The following is a 19,040-nucleotide window of genomic DNA, read 5'->3' on the forward strand; positions in this document are numbered from 1 at the left end:
AATCACACGCTTCCATATATGTTGTGAACTTAATTAATTTGAAATTTTCCCAAATAATTGGAAAAATCTAAAGAATTACTATGTTTTAAGGCTTCGGTAGAGACATCTACCAAACAAAATAACTTTAAATAAAAAAGTGCTTTCGAAGATGCATCTAAGGAAGTACGAGGACGATTTTGTCAATTCGGTGATGCGTAAAATACCTATAACGTGGTGGGTTAAGAAATCTTCTAAATTTTTTTTATTAATTTTATAAACGGGTCGGGAGCAAACCCGAAATAAAATCGGATCAGTTCACCTCACCCATATCTGCAAATAAAAGAAAATCCACTTTCTTCTTCGCTCACCCCCCACCCCACTCCTCATACACACGCACATCATATCATAACTCAACAAACAAAATTGAGGATTCTTCTCCGATCTGAAACTCTTCTCTCTCGCAACACCAACACACGCTCACAAATTCTCAATCCGTAACAGAAAATAAACGCACGCATTTAAAAAATGGGGTTAGGTTTGTTAGCTTCCAAGGCCATGAGACCAACAGCCTCCAGGCTCCTCAATTTTCAAAACCCTAACAATCTTTTCCTCCGAACAATCGTCTCCAAACCGGAGCTTCGTAAACCCGAACCCGCTGCGGCGCAACCTCAGCCGGAGCCGCCGCTTGTCGATCTGTCTCCCCGGGACCCGGTTGGTGGTGCTAGGGTCCATTTCTCTAATCCTGAAGATGCAATCGAGGTGTTTGTGGATGGATTTCCTGTTAAGATTCCGAAAGGATTTTCTGTTCTTCAGGCGTGTGAGGTTGCCGGTGTTGATATCCCTCGTTTTTGTTATCATAGCAGGCTTTCGATTGCGGGAAATTGCCGGATGTGTCTCGTTGAGGTTGAGAAATCTCCTAAGCCTGTTGCATCTTGCGCTATGCCTGCTCTTCCTGGTTAGCTTCATAGCTCTTCCTTCCGTTTTCCCTTTTGATTGCCTGATTTTCTGTTAATTCTGTTGCTAGATTTTCATTTGAGCGATTTATGTTATTTGTTTGAGTTTCATCTTGTTTGTGATTTGAGTGATTCTTTTGATTAGTTCAATGCCAACAGGGTTGTTGCTTTCTGTTATTTTTGAATTTTTACTTTTGAAATGTTATGAACTTTGATCAATTTGTGTTAATTAGTTTGTAGAAAATGGCGATACCGGATAACGGTTAACTCATATGCACATGGATTATTGATCCAGTTATGTATCTAATACATTTCCTTTTATATTGGAGAAAACCCACACACACCAATGGTTAACTCACACGTCCATGGATTGATCAATTGACACAAGCAACATTAGGATGATTATAACCCAACTGAATATGTTTATTACCCTACAATACTCTCACTCAAGAGTTATAAAGAATTAAACACACGTCTCACCTATCAAATGAATCGTTCAGACACCTCCTCTCTCTAGGACATGGTTGGGACTTGGGAATGGCTTGACTCACCATATGATCACACAAGAATGAGGGTGCTTCACCTCTTCACAAGTCTCTTTATGTGTAGGAAATGACATAACTCTCATTTATGTAAATAACTTACTGCATATTAATTGTTGCACGTTTCCTAGTTCCTTCATTTCATAATAGTGGAGTTCTCCGGTACTCTAGATACATCCACCCACATCTTAAATCTCCACTATTTGCATTGTTATTTGGAAATTATAATTGATTTCCCAGCACCTTTTAACCGCCAAGTTGACATTTCTGTTTTCAGTAGTAATAACTTATGTTTTGCCTATTTTTTTGTTCAAAAAAATTCTAATACTTTCTCTTTTACGTTTTTCTTTGTATGCGCTGGTTTTCAGGTTTTGCATTACAACTTATATTTTTTTACACATATATATTTTTAACCATTTATTGTTTTGATTCTCGTTCTTGTTAAAAGTGTAATATTATCCTATGTTCATATTTAGGGATGAAAATCAAAACTGACACACCTGTGGCCAAGAAAGCTCGAGAAGGGGTGATGGAATTTTTATTGATGAATCATCCATTAGATTGCCCAATTTGTGATCAGGGTGGAGAGTGTGATCTTCAGGATCAGTCAATGGCATTTGGCTCTGATCGTGGTCGGTTCACTGATATGAAGAGATCTGTGGTGGACAAAAATCTTGGGCCATTGGTGAAGACTGTGATGACTCGGTGCATTCAATGTACAAGGTTCGTTTTTGCCTGCACACTTGATTATCTAACACATTTTGAAAACTATATCATGCATTGGAAGTTTGAAATTCATTGCGACTTTTCCCTTCTAAAAGCAATTATCAAGTGCTCTGATAATTTATATTAAAAGTATGTTTATGTTTTTGATGTCTATCTACTATCTATCTATTACTAAGAAATTGACCAAACTGTCAAAATTACCCTTCCTACTAAAAAACATTACACTACAAATTGGACAAAATAGTAACTAACAAAATCACTCAACCACTTTTCTATTGTCCAATGAAAATCAACATTTTTGCCAAGTGTCAATTGCATATTTATGATTCAACTTTTTCTCCCAAACACACATCTTCTCTCTCTTACTTAAAATTTCAAATTTTTTTTACATTTCATTTTCCCACACTTTCTTACTTTCATTTTAATTTTTCTTAATTTATTTATTATCACAAAAAATATCAATAATCGATTTTTAAATTTTAATATTACTAAAAATTTCAAATTTCTTTCACATTTCATTTTTCCATACTTTCTTACTTTCATTTTAATTTTTCTACATTTATCTATTATCACAAAAAATATTAATAATCGATCATTTAATTATTATCCCCAAAAATATTTAATTATTTCACGGGTCACTATCAACTCAATATTTAATTGTTTTAATCGATCATCACACATTTTCTCTATCTTAATTAAAATTTCAAATTTCTCTCACATTTTTTCACACTTTCTTAATTTCATTTTAATTTTTTTCTCTATTTATTTATTTATTATCACACGGGTCACTATCGACATAATGTCTATTTTATTTTAATCGATCATTGTCTTTATTTGAGAGATAATATCTTTATTTTTATTTTTTTCTCCATCTCACAATTTTTTATTATTATTTAATACAATTAAATTTCCATGATTTTTGTTTATTTTACATTTGTTTTTAAATATATTTTATATCGCATCAAATAATTTTTTTATTTCACGGGTCATTATCAACATAGTAGCTATTTTATTTTAATCAACAATTACTATTAATTGAGAGATAATTTTTATTTTTAAATGTTAATATTTCATTTTTATTATCTCCATCTTATAGTATCTTTTTTTATATGATTATTTAATATTGAATTTATATGATCATTTTTCATTTATAATTAAACCATTCATTTTTAATTTATACGTATTTAATTAAATTTTATTCAATATTAAATAAATTTACCCGTGCTTCCGCACGGGTATCTTACTAGTTCTTGTAAAAATTAAGGACTTCCTTAGTTACCTAATTTTGTCTAAAATGAAGCAATGCCATTGTTACAATATGAAAGTTTGGGAGGGAACTTACGGGATAACTATATAATTTATTTGTATTTGATTAAAATGATATTCCGGGGTGGTAATTTATTTTGACTCTATTTTGTTACTTGATTGATTATCTTACACATTTTGATAACTATATCATACATTGGAAGTCAGAAATTTGTTGGCATCTTTCCCTTCTAAATCAAGTGCTCTGATAATTATTAGTGATATGTTTATGTATTTGATATTCTTGTAAGAATTAAGGACCTCCTCGAGTTGCCTAATTTTGTCTAAAATAAAGCTGTGTCATTGTTACAGTATGATAGTTTCTGAGGGAACTTATAGGTTAACTATATAATTTTTTTGCATTTGATTAAAATGATACTCCAGGGTTGTAATTTAGTTTGACTGTATTTTTGTTACTTGATCTCATGTCATTTCTTTTAATTTCTGGTTACCGTCTGTAACATTAGGGGTGGGCAATTGTGTAAAACCCAATCTTCAACATTTGGGAGTCATGCTCTTTTTGTTGTCAATTAAATGCTATATGTAATTGTGAAACAATGTTTTTTGAATGCCTTAAAGGATCTGGTGGAATGTCACTTTCTTCCCACAGGTGTGTTAGATTTGCATCAGAGGTTGCAGGAGTTCAGGATCTTGGCATGTTAGGTCGTGGCAGCGGAGAAGAGATTGGAACATATGTTGAAAAACTCATGACAAGTGAACTCTCTGGAAATGTGATAGATATCTGTCCTGTAGGAGCACTCACTTCAAAACCTTTTGCATTTAAAGCTCGGAATTGGGAGTTGAAGGGTACAGAGACCATTGATGTTACTGATGCTGTTGGGTCTAATATTCGAATTGATAGCAGAGGTCCTGAAGTCTTGCGTATTGTTCCTCGTTTAAATGAGGTTAGATTCTGATGGAAATGCTTTATTAAACTATTTGCATTTTCCAAAGCTTTAAATTTACGTGTTGTTCTTAACATGATTTAACTTTTGCAAGAAAAGCCAAAAACCATGGTACCAAGTTTTCTGGTTCTTACTAAGGAGTGTTGTCTTGTGATTTCATAGTATGAATTTATTTGGGGAAAAATGATTTGTTTAGTTAATCTACAACAACAACCAAGCCTTATCCCACTAAGTGGGGTCAGCTACATGGATCAACTTTTGCCATAATGCTCTCCATGTTCCATAACCATACTTCTATCCAAATCCAAATCGTTAATTTCGAGATCTTAATAACTTCTCTTATAACTACACTTATAACTACAACTTATACGAATTTATGCTTACCAAAAGATGATACCAATGAATTCTGGCCTTGATCTATTTATTTAGTTGTAGGTTTAATTTATTTTGTATTACAATAATACTTTTGTTTTTTTAGGAAGCATTACAGCAATATTGTTATGACATAAGCAAGTTGATTTTCAAACTTTATTTACTGACGTCCTCTAAAACACATTATGCATATGTTTGTAAAACTGATGTTGATTTTGTGTGTGCCTGATATCAATTTGATTACTTTCTATCATTAGCAATGATTCTATTGATGCGTGTTTAGAAATTTAAGTAGAAACGACCATCAATTAAGGGTTAAAAGGAGTTGGAGGTCCAGGGTTCAAGTCCTGGCAAGGTTTAAAATATATACTAACAATTAATCACTAACAATTTGTCATTAAAAAAAGACCATCAATTAAGGACCAGAGCATCACAGTAATTTTTATTATGGGACTAAAGGATCTGTCTGTGTAATTATTCATTTTATTTCTAACTAAATAGTTGTACGTCCAAAAGAATTCATTAGTATTTTACTGTACTTGTGATTCAAAGTCTTTGGTTATGGGCAGTTGCTTTATGGAGACCTTTTAGTTAACCAGTAGTTCAATGTTATGGGAAGGGGTATTTGAGGGAAAATAAGGTGGTTGGTTATAAGTGTTATTGGGCCAATGGTCATGAATCATGGAGTAACTGTAGACTATATTATAAAATGCAGACATGGATGTGTTTTTGCAGAGTTTTGTATCCTTTCACGATAGTTTTTCAAGATAGGGTCGTGTTGAATCTTGACATAGCGAAGACCATGTACACAAATTCCCACATCCCCTGTAAATGGTCTTGCAAATTTTACGCTTCAAATGTTTTTGGGTTTAACTCCATATAATTATTTCATTTGAAAAGCTCACTTCATAGAGTCCTCCTCATGTTTTGCGGTGAATCAACTTTTTATGAAGTAACTAGTTAGGAGTCCCAATGAGGATTAATCTTTTAAGATCAAGGATGTGACTTATTTGTTCTCCGGGTTACATTTTTTATGCTTAGGCAGATTGTTTCATAATTTAAGTTTTTTGAAAAAACTTGGTGCTATTACTATGGAAGCTTTTTCATGTGTTTTACTCTTGGTGAAAGGAAAAGCTGGTTTCTGTTTGTAGTTTGCTCTTGACGCTTGTTCAACTTTCCTATTGCAGGACATAAATGAAGAATGGATTTCAGACAAAACCCGCTTTTGTTATGATGGTTTGAAGAGGCAGAGGTTAAATGACCCTATGATTCGTGGTCCTGATGGTCGCTTTAAGCCTGTGAACTGGGGTGATGCCCTAGCTGTGGTAGCAGAGGCTGCTCATCAAGTTAAACCAGATGAAATTGTTGGAATATCTGGCAAGCTTTCTGATGCCGAATCCATGATTGTTCTAAAAGATTTCTTAAACAGGATGGGGTCAAATAATGTCTGGGGTGAAGGTATTAGCGAAAATACTAATGCTGATTTGAGGTCAGGATATATTATGAATACTAGCATTGCTGGTCTTGAGAAAGCAGATGCTTTCCTATTGGTTGGCACCCAGGTATATCTCTCTTATTCATTTCAGTGAGCAGCCTCTCTAGTTTTATGTTTTGGTTAATCAATGATTCCTGTTAAACCATTCCTGTCTAGTAATACATTTGGATTGCACTGGATTTGATAACTGTTGTTTTCGAGATTCTAATTAAGAGTAGTATTCAACAACAAATAAACGGACAATTATTGTTTTTCTTGATGAGCTCGTGCTGGCATATTCTATGCATGCATATTTGGTGTCTGTTTGATTATCTTGTGTTTACTCCCACATTTGCAGCCACGGGTGGAAGCTGCTATGGTTAATGCCAGAATACGCAAGACTGTCACATCAAACCACGCCAAAGTAGGTTATGTTGGGCCTGCTACTGATTTCAACTATGATCACCAGCATCTTGGTACTGGTCCTCAAACTCTTGTTGAAATTGCCGAGGGTCGACACCCATTTTCCAAGACTATTTCAAATGCCAAGCACCCTGTTATCATTGTTGGTGCTGGGATTTTTGAAAGGAAGGATCAGGATGCAATTTTTGCAGCTATTGAAACGATTGCAAAACAAGGGAATGTTGTCAGATCTGATTGGAATGGCCTTAATGTATTACTTCTCCATGCTGCCCAGGCTGCTGCACTTGACCTTGGACTTGTGCCCCAATCTGAAAAAAGCCTTGAATCTGCCAAGTTTGTATATTTGATGGGAGCTGATGATACAAACATAGACAAGATCCCAAAGGACGCTTTTGTTGTTTATCAAGGTCACCATGGTGATAAGAGTGTTTATCGGGCTGATGTTATTTTGCCAGCAGCAGCATTCAGTGAGAAGGAAGGTACCTATGAAAATACTGAAGGATGCACACAACAAACATGGCCTGCAGTTCCAACAGTTGGTGACTCCAGAGATGATTGGAAGATAATTCGAGCTCTGTCTGAGGTAGCAGGGGTGCGTTTACCCTATGATACAATTGGCGGCGTCCGCTCCCGATTGAGGAATGTAGCACCAAACCTTGCGCAAATGGACGAGAGAGAACCAGCCGCATTGCCATCTTCATTAAGACCAACCTTCACTCAGAAGGTGGATCCAACACCATTTGGGGTTGCAGTTGAGAACTTCTATATGACTGATGCCATTACCAGGGCATCAAAGATAATGGCTCAATGCAGTGCTATGCTATTGAAGAAATGAAGCACGCATTAATTTATTTATTTTTGGTTCAAATAAAAATGCAGATTCATGTTTTTCTTTGTGGGCAATCAAGACCTTGCTTGCGCAAAACTTCGGGATGTTGGAAATACCCTATATTTTGAAATTAGGTGTTATTTGTTCCATTTGTATTATGCTGGTGTAAAAGCCACTACTTTTTTGAACTGTTGCCATGTACAATTTGGGCTACCTGACTGATGATTATTAGCTTACTCGTCTCATAAAATGAAACCTTGTTGGAATCACAAACAATTCCAAACCATATCATTCATATATGATAATTTGTCTGTTTACATTTTTATTATTATTAGCAATACATCATAGACATCAAAGCCAGAGTATTTGCATCAGCAACACAAAATGAGTTAAGGGACATAAAAACATCATACAAGACTAACTAAGGATGCAAACTAATTTGTATCCCCTGATGTTATGGTAGTTACTTCCGCACCTTTGAACAAGAAGTGATGCCTGACTCATTATATGAGCGTTCCCAATTCCTCCCATCAAAATTCTTGTTTTCATGGATTGTCATCGTTCCATGGTCAACACACCTGATTGTAACAGCAACCCCTTCTGGATTTGAGCGCGGATAATAGAATGAAGTTATACCACATATTTTGCAGAATGTGTGCTTTGCAGTGTGAGTGCCAAACGTGTAAGTTGTAATAAACTCAGCAGAATCTCCCAAAAGCTCAAATTTGTCAGCAGGTACAGTGAAGTTAGAATTGGCTCTCATGTAGCAGATTGAGCAGTTGCAGTCCCATACCTCCACACTGGAAGGAGCAATCACTTTCCATCTTACACTCTTACAATGGCAACCTCCTGTATGCATCACTGTTTCACTTTCCATTTCAGGATTCTAAACAACAATGCTCGTCAATGAAATCTTGGCTCCTGGCTCCTGTCAACTACAGTTTTTGAGATTGTTATGCATAAGACTCTATTAAGGAAAGTTGAACTTGGTATCATAAATTAATTAAAATTAAGAGCAGAAAGCTAAGGAAGAAGCAGAATGAAATATTGTTAAGAAAAATTAAATGGTGAGAAAAAATAGAAAGGAAGTAACTCACCTGATCGGATAAGAGGAAATTAGATGAGGAATACCAATTCAACTTTGCATTTCCATTTATACTACTATAATAACAATATAATATATAACAACATTAATCTAGTACGTTTATTAACTCAAGTTTCAATATTTTGGCATTTTACTGTCAGATTATGTACGGTTAAACTTATCACTGACAGATTGTTATAAAATATGTTGCTTAAGCGGTATTTATTTTTGTTGATTTCAGATAAAAATGATTTGTGAATAAAAGTCACACAAAAATGATAAATCACAACAACAACATCCAAGCATCTGGCGAGATTCACAATGGTCTGTCCTTCCTTCAACCGCTTCAATTCATGGTATCCCTCAAACAACACAAATCTGGTTTTCATTAAGTAATATTTTACACGTGGAATGTGGAAGAAGGAGTAATATATATATATATATAAAATAAAATATGACAAATATGCATGGTAAAAGGTAAATTATATATGCATGGGGTTTGAGATAAATAATAATAGTAAAAAAATAGGTGTCCAGTGTATTATATGACATTAATTAATGCAAAAAAATAAACAATAACCAACGATAAAAAATAAACAAATAACAACAATATTTCTCTTGAACTTACCATATTTAGTATATTAATGAAGTTTATATTAATAAGCAATATCAACAAATAAGTGATACGGGATCAGATTTGATTGTTTTGGTGGAATAAGATTTGATTGTTTCAGTGAGATATGAGTCAAAGTAATTAGTTAGTAATTGGAGTTTTAATTAGCATTTGAGGATGGTATTTACAAATACTTTGTCCGCTTAAATAATTGATAGTGTCAATCACTCATCTTGATTAGATGTTTTTTAAGGACCGAACTTAACATGTTCTCGAGGCCTTATAATCTATTTTTTTTAAGGTGATTCATCCATTTTATTTCTTGATCTTAATCTAACAATTCTTAATGTTGCGGATCAAATCAAACATTCTTCTTTATTATGGCATATATTTTTATTGGCCTATTGTAAATATATTTGTTAAGAAACGTGGTTGACCCTAACTCAATTCTATAAAATCCGTTGATAGAGTGGGGAAAAACGGTGGTCCAATAGATCTTAAATGAGGCTAGTAGGGTGGCAATTGCTCTCATATCATGTTGAGAAATGTGGTTGGACCTAACTTAACCCTACAAAATCGACTAATAAAGTGAAGATTGCTCCTATTTATAAGCACATGTTCAAATTATATATTGTCCAATATGAGACTCTAAACAAATACAAAAGTGTGGAAATAAGCGATCTAAACACTCTTGATGTGGATTTACTTGAGGCATACCTCTAGCGAAAACAAACACATCTATGAACCAGTGGTGGCATCACCCAGAACCAAGATGCTCTTTGTGTTTTCTGTCATTTGCAGGTGGAGGATTTTAATCACGATTTGTTGCTCTGTTCTAGGCTGAAGTTTCTTAGGAGGAAAATTCACATATGGTTGAACTTGGATATTCTCGTAGATGATGATTGTTGCAGCCACTTGCTTAAGTGTGTTGAATTATTAAATGAAAAGATGTTTAGTTGTAGAGCGGGCGTTATTTGGTTGACAATTTGTTGGTGCATATGGAAGTCTATAAATAATATCGTAATTAATAATACATGATTCGACATTGATGAACTCTTCTTTTCGATATTGTGGTTTTTTTGGTGGTGGCTTGCTATTGAATCAAAGGATAGAATTAGGTGTAATTTTTACTAGTAGTTCAAAAATCCGGTGGATTGTATTTAATTTCTATGCTTTTTCTTTTCAGCCTTTTTTTCTTTTTCATTCCAACTTTCTTTGTTTGGTTTCTTTCTTTGTAAGGTTTCTTGTAAGGGTTGGGGTACCCCTAAAACCCCATTATCTTAATACATGCTTATTAAAAAAGAAAACCAGTGGCATCAAATCTCTGATCATATCCTCAGCCACCAATATCATCAGAAAAATGGTTTAAGATCCATAGAAATGTTACTTGAAAGAGTGACATGTAACCAACCATCTACTTTATTAGGTGTTTTGACTTTGATATATCATTCAAATAACTGAAGTGAAACAGTGGCCATACATTGTCATCAACAATGCACAAATTTTAAACTACTATAGTTACACTACATCAACACACACAACACTTTTATTAATAAAACTTCATACAAAACGTGCTAATGATATCAACTAATATGTATCCCCCGGTGTTATGGTAGTTACTTCTGCACCTTTGAACATGCAGAAATACCTGTCTCATTATATGACTGTTCCCAATTCTTCCCATCGAAATTCTTGATTTCAACATCTGTCAATGTTCCGGGGTCAACACACCTGAATGTAACAGCAACCCCATCTGGATTTGAACGTGGATAATAGAATGAAGTTATACCACATATTTTACAGAATGTGTGCTTTGCAGTGTGAGTGCCAAACGTGTAAGTTGTAAGAAACTCAGCAGAATCTCCCAAGAGCTCAAATTTGTCAGCAGGTACAATAAAGTGAGTATTGCCTCTCATGTAGCAGTTTGAGCAGTTGCAGTCCCATACCACCACACTGGAAGGAGCAATCACTTTCCATCTGACACTCTTACAATGGCACCCTCCATTATGTACCACTTTTTCAGCTTCCATTTCAGGATTCTAAACAACAACGATCATCAATGAAATTAAAGTGTGCAAGAAATAATTTAGAACAAAAAGCTATGGAAGAACAAGAATTGGAATTTGAGAGGAAGTTAGTTACCTGGTTGGATGAGATGGGGCGGTAGAATTTGACAGCTCTATATCAGAACTATTAGATGAGGAATACCAATTCAACTTTGCATTTTCATTGATAGTAGTATAATAATAATTTAATATCTATTATATTAATTCTTACCTAACTCTATGGTTTTATATGGTAGATTATGAGAATGTATGACATGCGAGTACTAATGTGACGTGGCTGATACTTATCGCTCAATAATAATTATGAAATAATAAAACTATTAAATACAAATAGGTAAATGACAGAGTTAGTAACGTGAGTTGCTGTGGTGTAGTGGTTATCACGTCAGTCTTACACACTGAAGGTCTCCAGTTCGATCCTGGGCAGCAACATGTTTTTCAGTTTTTTATTTCTCAAAAGACGAAGGTTTAGTCGGCGTGCCTATTAGTTGGGCTTTGTTTATTCCTATGAATTGGGCTTTAATGTCAACTTTTTATTTCTTTTCATTGTTAATTTACAGAAAAATACTATAAGAAATAAAACTATATATTTTATTTTTTTAATGGAAGTTAGTGGATTAGATATAAGGGTATAAAAATCAACCATTCTATTATCTACTACTTTATTTTTCTTTCAAAAATTAGTAGTTTTTGCTTTTTCAAATTCATTATCTACTACTTTATTTTTCTTTCAAAAATTTGTCATTCCTTTCATCCTACCGTTATATTCCAAACAATGACATGAGATAAGTATGGGGAGACTTTATATTGTTTTGTGTTAAAGACAAAGCCACCATTATATATTCTTCAGATGAAAAGAGATAACATGCTACTTTTATTTTATAGAGATTCTTCATTGATGGTTATTCTTCATGGTGTGCCCATGTTTTCAAAGTTCTTATCAACAAAAATTGCAACTTAGTTAATATAGTGAAATCCAACCTCGTTGGAATCTTAGCCTATTTAGTTTTTTTTTTTTGGTTTTTATAAAAGAAAAAAAACTTTAATCATACACAAAAAATTTATAAAATAGTTATTAAAATTCAACGATTTAATCCAGAAAAACTCGGGAAAAATATCAATTTACAATGTGTTAGGGAATTTAAATTATTGTACCACAAATGACGACATACTAAAAAAAATTTCGTTTTAGACTTAATCTACCACCAAATTGTAATTTTAATTTAATTTAAAATTTATGAAGCTCTTAATTCCTCCTGACTTAATGCACAAGGAAGTATCCTTGGAGAAGATCAGATAACTTCTTATCTCTTTCTATAAAATCCAAACACTTATCAATCAAATGACATGGAGGGATTTATGTATTTCCTTTCAATAAAAAATAAGTGTAAGAACAAGATTTTTTTTAATACAAAATGGGCCTAAGCCCACAAAGAAAGAAAACTATAAAACAATATCACAAGAACTAGCTTCCCCGATAAATTATTAGTTAAGAGGGTAACCAAAACATCCGGACAATCTTGAAAGAAATGAGGTCCATGATAAATCTAGTGAGATATGTTGATGGCGCAATGGAAGGAAAAGTCCCACAGATCAAGGGTTTGAACCCCACAAATTGGGTTTGTAAGGGAGCTTAGAAAGATGGCAAAGAGAGATCAAGGGGTCAAGTTGTCAAGGAGGCAGAGTCAACACAACCTGGACAACGCGTCGACCCTGGTTCTGTCGACGATGCAGAAGATTGAGACTTAGAACAATTGGTGATTAAGTTTACGTTGGGGGACAACGTCGAAAGGAAGGTTCAAGCGGGTAATTTAAAATTCAAATTTCAGCAGTTAGCAAAAACTTGGCTTTTAAAATGAGCGCCAGAAACATAAGAAGCAGTTACATAGGTGTTAGAAACCCATTTGTGCATATTTTGTATATAAGTTTTGTGGTATTTCTTAAACTCTTGTGCCAAATTTGATTACCTTTTGATATATTAGTATGTAAATAAATAACTTTGTGTTTATTTTCTAAATTAAGTTAGTTTATTAACTCTTGTAATGTTTTTCTTTAGGTTTTAACAACTTTTGGGCGAGATGGAATGAGAAGAATGATCAAAACAAGCTTGCAATGAGGGTGGAATACAAAAAGAAGGAGTTTTGTGCAAGAAGGTCCGCTCAGCGGAGTCCAAGCGGACCCAGGCAGGGATTTGCAGAGATTTTTCCACCAGCAAGTCCGCTCAGCGGAGTTGAAGCGGACATGGGCAGGGACGAGCAACAAAGTTGGCTCCGCTCAGCGGACCCCCTCCGCTCAGCGGACCTTGAAGACAAATTAGATATTTTGACTGCTCCGCTCAGCGGACCTACTTTTTCAACTTTTGTTCTTAGCCACATAAAATTAATGATTAAGAGGATTAGGATACTTCTTATCATAAGATACACTTGGAGAAAAAGCTAGGGCAAGAGAAGAAGAGAAAAACCATTTTCCTTAAGAGAAAATCAAGATTTCTAAACATCTTTCTTTGATCTTCTTGAGTTTGATGTCACTAAATCTTGGTTTGTTGCTTGTTGTTGAAGCTTCCATGGATATGGAGGGCTAAGTTTCATCTTGTGTCAAGATTAGAGGTAGTTAGTTTGTAAATATGTACTTTCTTTGATCTATTATGTATGAACTTAGTTAATGATTAATACATGGTGAATATCTTGTTATTTATGTTTCATTTGTTGTTTTGGATCATTATTGAGAGATATGTTTCAAAGCTAGACCTAAAAGATATTCATCTATCAATAAACAAACTCTAGAGATAGATTTGTGAGTTGATAATCACAAGTATCAAGCTTTTAAGATTATCATGTTGATTGTCGGCATGAGAGATCATCTGACGGTGAATATGATAATAATCACGATATTGCTTAGAGATAAACGGTATCGAGAGGATACGTGATTGTATTAATCATTAATAGGTTCATATATATAATCATTAGAGTACATATGAAGCAAACTAATGAACACTAATCTTGACACAGTTTTACCAAACCGTTTTTAAATCCTAAGTTATTGTCTTTAATTTCTTTTCATGCTATTTATCTTTCATGACACTAAAAACATCCAAAACCTTAACTCAAAATACACTAAGCTGTAGAACGGCGATAATATCGCATCAATCCCTGAGGAGACGATACTAAAAATACTTATCCTATACTTTCTAACAAAATGGCGCCGTTGCCGGGGATTGGCGTTAAGATATTATAAGCATAGCAATAGTTTTTGTGTGTTTTGAGTATAAATATTATTATTATTGCCTAGTCTTTGCTCACTTTTTGGGTAGTGTTTCAGCTCTGGTTTATGCGTGGGAGTGTACCAGCAGATCAGCTTCTTTTTGATCCAGAAATTGAAAGAACTGCAAGGAGATTGAACAGTAAAACCAGAAGAAGAAGGAAACTAGCCAAAGAACGAAGATTAGCCCAAGAAGCAACTACTTCATCAGCACCACAAGTTATAGAAGAAGAGATGGAAGGGCATGGAGAACAAGATCCACCACCACCACCACCACCACCTAGAGCACCATGTGCTAACAGTCCAAGAAGAGCAGCCCAGTTTGCACGAAATGACAACAATGCAAGAAATTCTGAAATGAAGACTGGCATTCTTCAGCTACTTTATGCTAGTCCCTTTGCAGGTCTTGATCATGAGGACCCATATACACACTTGACAAAGTTTTATGAAATTGCTGGAGCAGTAGGAGCCCCTGAAAGAGAGGAAGAGCAGGTGTTTAAGAGATTATTCCCTCACTCCTTAATTGGCAAAGCAAAGGATTGGTATCTAGACCAACCCACTCAAACCATGACAAATTGGAATGAGTTAGAAGAAAAGTTTCTTGATAGGTTCTTCCCTCAGTCACGGTTACTTGAAGCAAAAACAACAATTTCAGTGTTCTCTCAAGGTGTGAATGAAACTCTCAATGAGGCATGGGAAAGGTATAAGTCAATGTTGACAAAGTGTCCTAGTCATGGATTTGATGAACTTACTCAGATTCACATTTTTCGTAATGGCTTACAACCACAACCTAAGCTTCTGTTAGATGCTACTGCTGGAGGTTCCTTGATGGCTAAGACAGCAGAGGAGGCAATAGAGATAATTGAGAAAATGGCCAGAAATGATCATCAGGTGCAACATAACCGAGGAGTTGTTCAAAAGAAACCGGGGCTTATTGAATTAGGAACCAATGATGCTATTCTTGCTCAGAATAAGCTTCTTTCTCAACAAGTGGAGGAGCTTACAAAACAAATGGCAAGGTTACCTCAACAACTCAAAGAGCTACAAGATCCTAACAAGAACAAACAAGTTGCTTCGTGTGAGCTTTGTAGTGGAGACCACCCTACCGGATATTGTCCACCGGTGAATGAAGTGAATTATATGGCGAATCAAAATCAAGGAGGCTATCAACAAAGACAAGCTCCTTACCAAAATCAAGGTGGATACCAACAAAGGCCTAATGCACCACAATATGGCCAAGGGTGGAGACAAGATAATTATCAACAAAGACAAAATCCTTATCAACAACAACCACCTTCTCAAGACAAGCCTTCAAAGTTGGAGGAGACTCTAAATCAATTCATGCAAGCATCAATGGAGAATCAAAAGAGTAATGAAGCGGCAATAAAGAATCTAGAGACTCAAGTTGGCCAACTTGCGAAACAACTAGCCGAGAAGCAAACCGGACCATCATTCACGGCAAACACTCAAACCAATCCTAAGGAGCATTGCAAAGCGGTTGTAACTAGGAGTGGGAGGGTGCTTGAAAGTGAAGTGGAGAAGGAGGTTGAGGAGGAGGAAGTTAGGATAGAAAAGGAGAAAGAGGTAGAAAGTGAAGTAGAACCAAAGAAAAATGAGGGAGTTTTAGTTGAAAATGAGAGTGAAAAAAAAAAGTGAGGAAGAAAAAGAAAAAAATAGAGAGAAAAAGAGAAAGATTCAAGAGGGAAAGAAGAAAGTTATGAGTCCTCCCGTTCGTAATCTACCTTATCCTCATGCTCCCTCAAAGAAAGATAATGAGAGGCAATATGCGCGTTTTCTTGACATATTTTGGCAATTGCAAATTAATATTCCTTTTGGGGAAGCTTTAGAGCAAATGCCAAAATATGCCAAGTTTATGAAGGACATCCTCACAAAGAAAAGAAGTTACACTGAGCCCGAAACGGTTGTCCTAGATGCTAAATGTAGTGCAATTATTCAAAGTACTTTACCAAGAAAGGGAAGAGATCCGGGAAGAGTTACTTTGCCAGTTACTATTGGTGATATTCATATTGGAAGAGGTTTGGTTGACACGGGTTCAAGTATCAATTTGATTCCTTTATCCATGGTCAAGAGGTTAGGCATTGTTGATATGAAAAATACAAGAATGACACTTCAATTAGCCGATAAGTCTACAACTATGCCTTTTGGGATAGCGGAAGATTTGCTTGTGAAAGTTGACAAGTTCTTCTTTCCAGTTGATTTTGTTGTCATTGATATGGAGGAAGATGTTGATACCCCATTGATACTAGGAAGACCTTTTATGAAGACGGCAAGGATGATGATAGACATTGATGATGGTTTGATGAAATTGAGGTTCCAAGACGAGGAAGTGTGTTTTGATCTCTCGGAAGCAATGAAACATCCAAATGATACAAGTGATTGTTTTAGAATTGATGCTATGGAGGAAGTTATCATGCAAGTTGAAAGTCGAGCTCATGTGTTCAATCCTCTTGAGAAAACATTAACCAAAGCTCTTGATGTTCTCAATGAAGAATAAGAAAAAGAGATTGAAGAGTGTTTGTGAGATCTTGATGTTTTTGAAGAGATAAGTCCTTTTGAAGCAAAGATGGAGGAGTTGAAAGATGAGCCAAAGGTGGAGGAAACTAAGTTAGAATTGAAGATGTTACCACCTCATTTGAAATATGTTTTTCTTGAAGAAGGTGGTAAGAAGCCGGTGATCATTAGTGGTTCATTGTCTAACAAGGAGGAAGAGAAATTAATTCATGTGTTGAAAGCTAACAAGGAGGCGATAGGATGGGTTCTTTCCGATCTAAAAGGAATTAGTCCAGCCTATTGTATGCATAAAATTATGATGGAGGAGGATTTTAAATCGGTAGCTCAACCTCAACGCCGGTTGAATCCTACAATGAAAGAAGTTGTAAGAAAGGAAGTGGTGAAACTATTGGAAGCCGGAATGATTTATCCTATTTCCGATAGTGCATGGGTGAGTCCAGTCCAAGTGGTACCAAAGAAAGGAGGAATGACCGTGATCACAAATGACAAGAATGAGTTGATTCCGACAACGACCGTGACGGGTTGGAGGATGTGTATTGATTACCGAAAGCTTAACCAAGCTACTAGGAAAGATCACTTCCCTTTACCTTTTATGGACCAAATGTTGGAAAGGTTATCGGGTCAAGAGTTCTATTGTTTCTTGGATGGCTACTCCGGGTACAACCAAATTTCGGTCAATCCGGAAGATCAAGAGAAAACGGCGTTCACTTGTCCCTTTGGAATTTTTGCTTATAGGCGAATGCCGTTTGGATTGTGTAATGCACCGGCCACTTTCCAAAGATGTATGCAAGCTATCTTCTCGGACTTCATAGAAAAGACAATGGAAGTTTTCATGGATGACTTCTCCGTTTTTGGAGCTTCATTTGATCTTTGTTTGAAGAATTTGGATGTCGTGTTGAAAAGATGTGTTGAAACCAACTTGGTCCTCAATTGGGAAAAATGCAATTTCATGGTTACCGAAGGCATAGTTCTTGGTCACAAAGTCTCTTCCAAAGGAATTGAAGTCGACCGAGCAAAAGTGGAGGTTATTGAAAAGTTGCCACCGCCAACAAATGTCAAAGGAATTCGAAGCTTCTTAGGCCATGCGGGATTCTATAGAAGGTTTATCAAGGACTTCTCAAAGATTGCAAAGCCTTTGAGCAACTTGCTCAACAAAGATAAGTCTTTTGTTTTTGATAATGCATGTCTTTTAGCTTTCAATGAATTGAAACAAAGATTGACTACCGCACCCATAATCATAGCGCCCGATTGGAAACTTGATTTTGAACTAATGTGTGACGCTAGTGATTATGCGGTAGGAGCGGTGTTGGGTCAAAGAAAAGGAAAAAATTTTCATGCTATACATTATGCTAGTAAGGTTCTTAATGAAGCACAAATTAATTATGCAACAACCGAAAAAGAGCTACTAGCTATTGTATATGCATTAGAAAAATTTAGGTCCTACTTAATTGGTTCGAAAGTTGTTGTTTACACTGACCATGCAGCGATAAAGTATTTGCTTACCAAGCCGGATTCAAAGCAAAGGCTAATCAGGTGGATATTGTTGCTACAAGAATTCCACTTAGAGATTAGAGACAAGAAAGGAGCGGAAAACTTGGTGGCGGATCATTTGCCAAGGTTGGTGAATGAGGAGGTAACAAACAAAGAAGAAGAGGTTTTGGAATCATTCCCTGATGAAAAGTTGTTCATGGTGGAAGAAAGGCCGTGGTTTGCTGACATGGCTAATCACAAGGCATCGGGATGGATACCGGAAGATTGGAGTAAAAGTGCAACAAAGAAGTTCCTTCATGATGCCAAATTTTATGTGTGGGATGATCCATACTTGTTCAAAATTGGTGTGGATGGTGTGTTAAGGAGATGTGTGACAAGGGAAGAAGCAATGAGAATTTTGTGGCATTGTCATAACTCACCTTATGGTGGACACTATGGTGGACAAAGAACGGCGGCAAAAGTTCTCCAATCGGGTTCTATTGGCCGAC

General features: G+C 35.5%; 3 protein-coding genes and 1 non-coding gene across 4 annotated transcripts; 2 read left to right on the plus strand and 2 right to left on the minus strand.

Moving 5' to 3' along the window:
- The first annotated feature begins 324 nt into the window (after positions 1-324).
- Positions 325-7,807, plus strand: LOC131625518 (NADH dehydrogenase [ubiquinone] iron-sulfur protein 1, mitochondrial-like). The gene is made up of 5 exons (XM_058896368.1): positions 325-934; positions 1,951-2,197; positions 4,116-4,410; positions 5,970-6,344; positions 6,615-7,807. The coding sequence occupies exons 1-5, from the start codon at positions 505-507 to the stop codon at positions 7,512-7,514; spliced, it is 2,247 nt and encodes a 748-aa protein (XP_058752351.1). The 5' UTR covers positions 325-504; the 3' UTR covers positions 7,515-7,807.
- Positions 7,754-8,623, minus strand: LOC131625519 (uncharacterized). Its single transcript, XM_058896371.1, has 2 exons — positions 8,606-8,623; positions 7,754-8,436 (listed from the first exon to the last, which is right to left on the minus strand). Exon 2 carries the CDS (start codon positions 8,383-8,385, stop codon positions 7,972-7,974), a length of 414 nt encoding a protein of 137 aa, XP_058752354.1. The 5' UTR covers positions 8,386-8,436; positions 8,606-8,623; the 3' UTR covers positions 7,754-7,971.
- A 1,957-nt stretch (positions 8,624-10,580) lies between these two features.
- Positions 10,581-11,469, minus strand: LOC131625487 (uncharacterized). Its single transcript, XM_058896342.1, has 2 exons — positions 11,348-11,469; positions 10,581-11,244 (listed from the first exon to the last, which is right to left on the minus strand). Exon 2 carries the CDS (start codon positions 11,233-11,235, stop codon positions 10,822-10,824), a length of 414 nt encoding a protein of 137 aa, XP_058752325.1. The 5' UTR covers positions 11,236-11,244; positions 11,348-11,469; the 3' UTR covers positions 10,581-10,821.
- Positions 11,470-11,630: 161 nt separating this feature from the next.
- Positions 11,631-11,703, plus strand: TRNAV-UAC (transfer RNA valine (anticodon UAC)). Its single transcript has one exon. It is a non-coding gene; the product is annotated as a tRNA-Val (tRNA).
- Positions 11,704-19,040: the final 7,337 nt, after the last annotated feature.

The sequence above is a fragment of the Vicia villosa genome, unplaced genomic scaffold, assembly GCF_029867415.1.
Source record: "Vicia villosa cultivar HV-30 ecotype Madison, WI unplaced genomic scaffold, Vvil1.0 ctg.000218F_1_1, whole genome shotgun sequence".
NCBI lineage: Eukaryota > Viridiplantae > Streptophyta > Magnoliopsida > Fabales > Fabaceae > Vicia > Vicia villosa.

Bases quoted from the DNA above. Each gene is read 5' to 3' on its own strand.
- LOC131625518 (XM_058896368.1), top strand. From the start codon at position 505: ATGGGGTTAGGTTTGTTAGCTTCCAAGGCCATGAGACCAACAGCCTCC. The intron at 935-1,950 runs GTTAGCTTCATA...GTTCATATTTAG, and splicing joins CGCTATGCCTGCTCTTCCTG to GGATGAAAATCAAAACTGAC. The intron at 2,198-4,115 runs GTTCGTTTTTGC...TTCTTCCCACAG, and splicing joins CGGTGCATTCAATGTACAAG to GTGTGTTAGATTTGCATCAG.
- LOC131625519 (XM_058896371.1), bottom strand. From the start codon at position 8,385: ATGGAAAGTGAAACAGTGATGCATACAGGAGGTTGCCATTGTAAGAGT.
- LOC131625487 (XM_058896342.1), bottom strand. From the start codon at position 11,235: ATGGAAGCTGAAAAAGTGGTACATAATGGAGGGTGCCATTGTAAGAGT.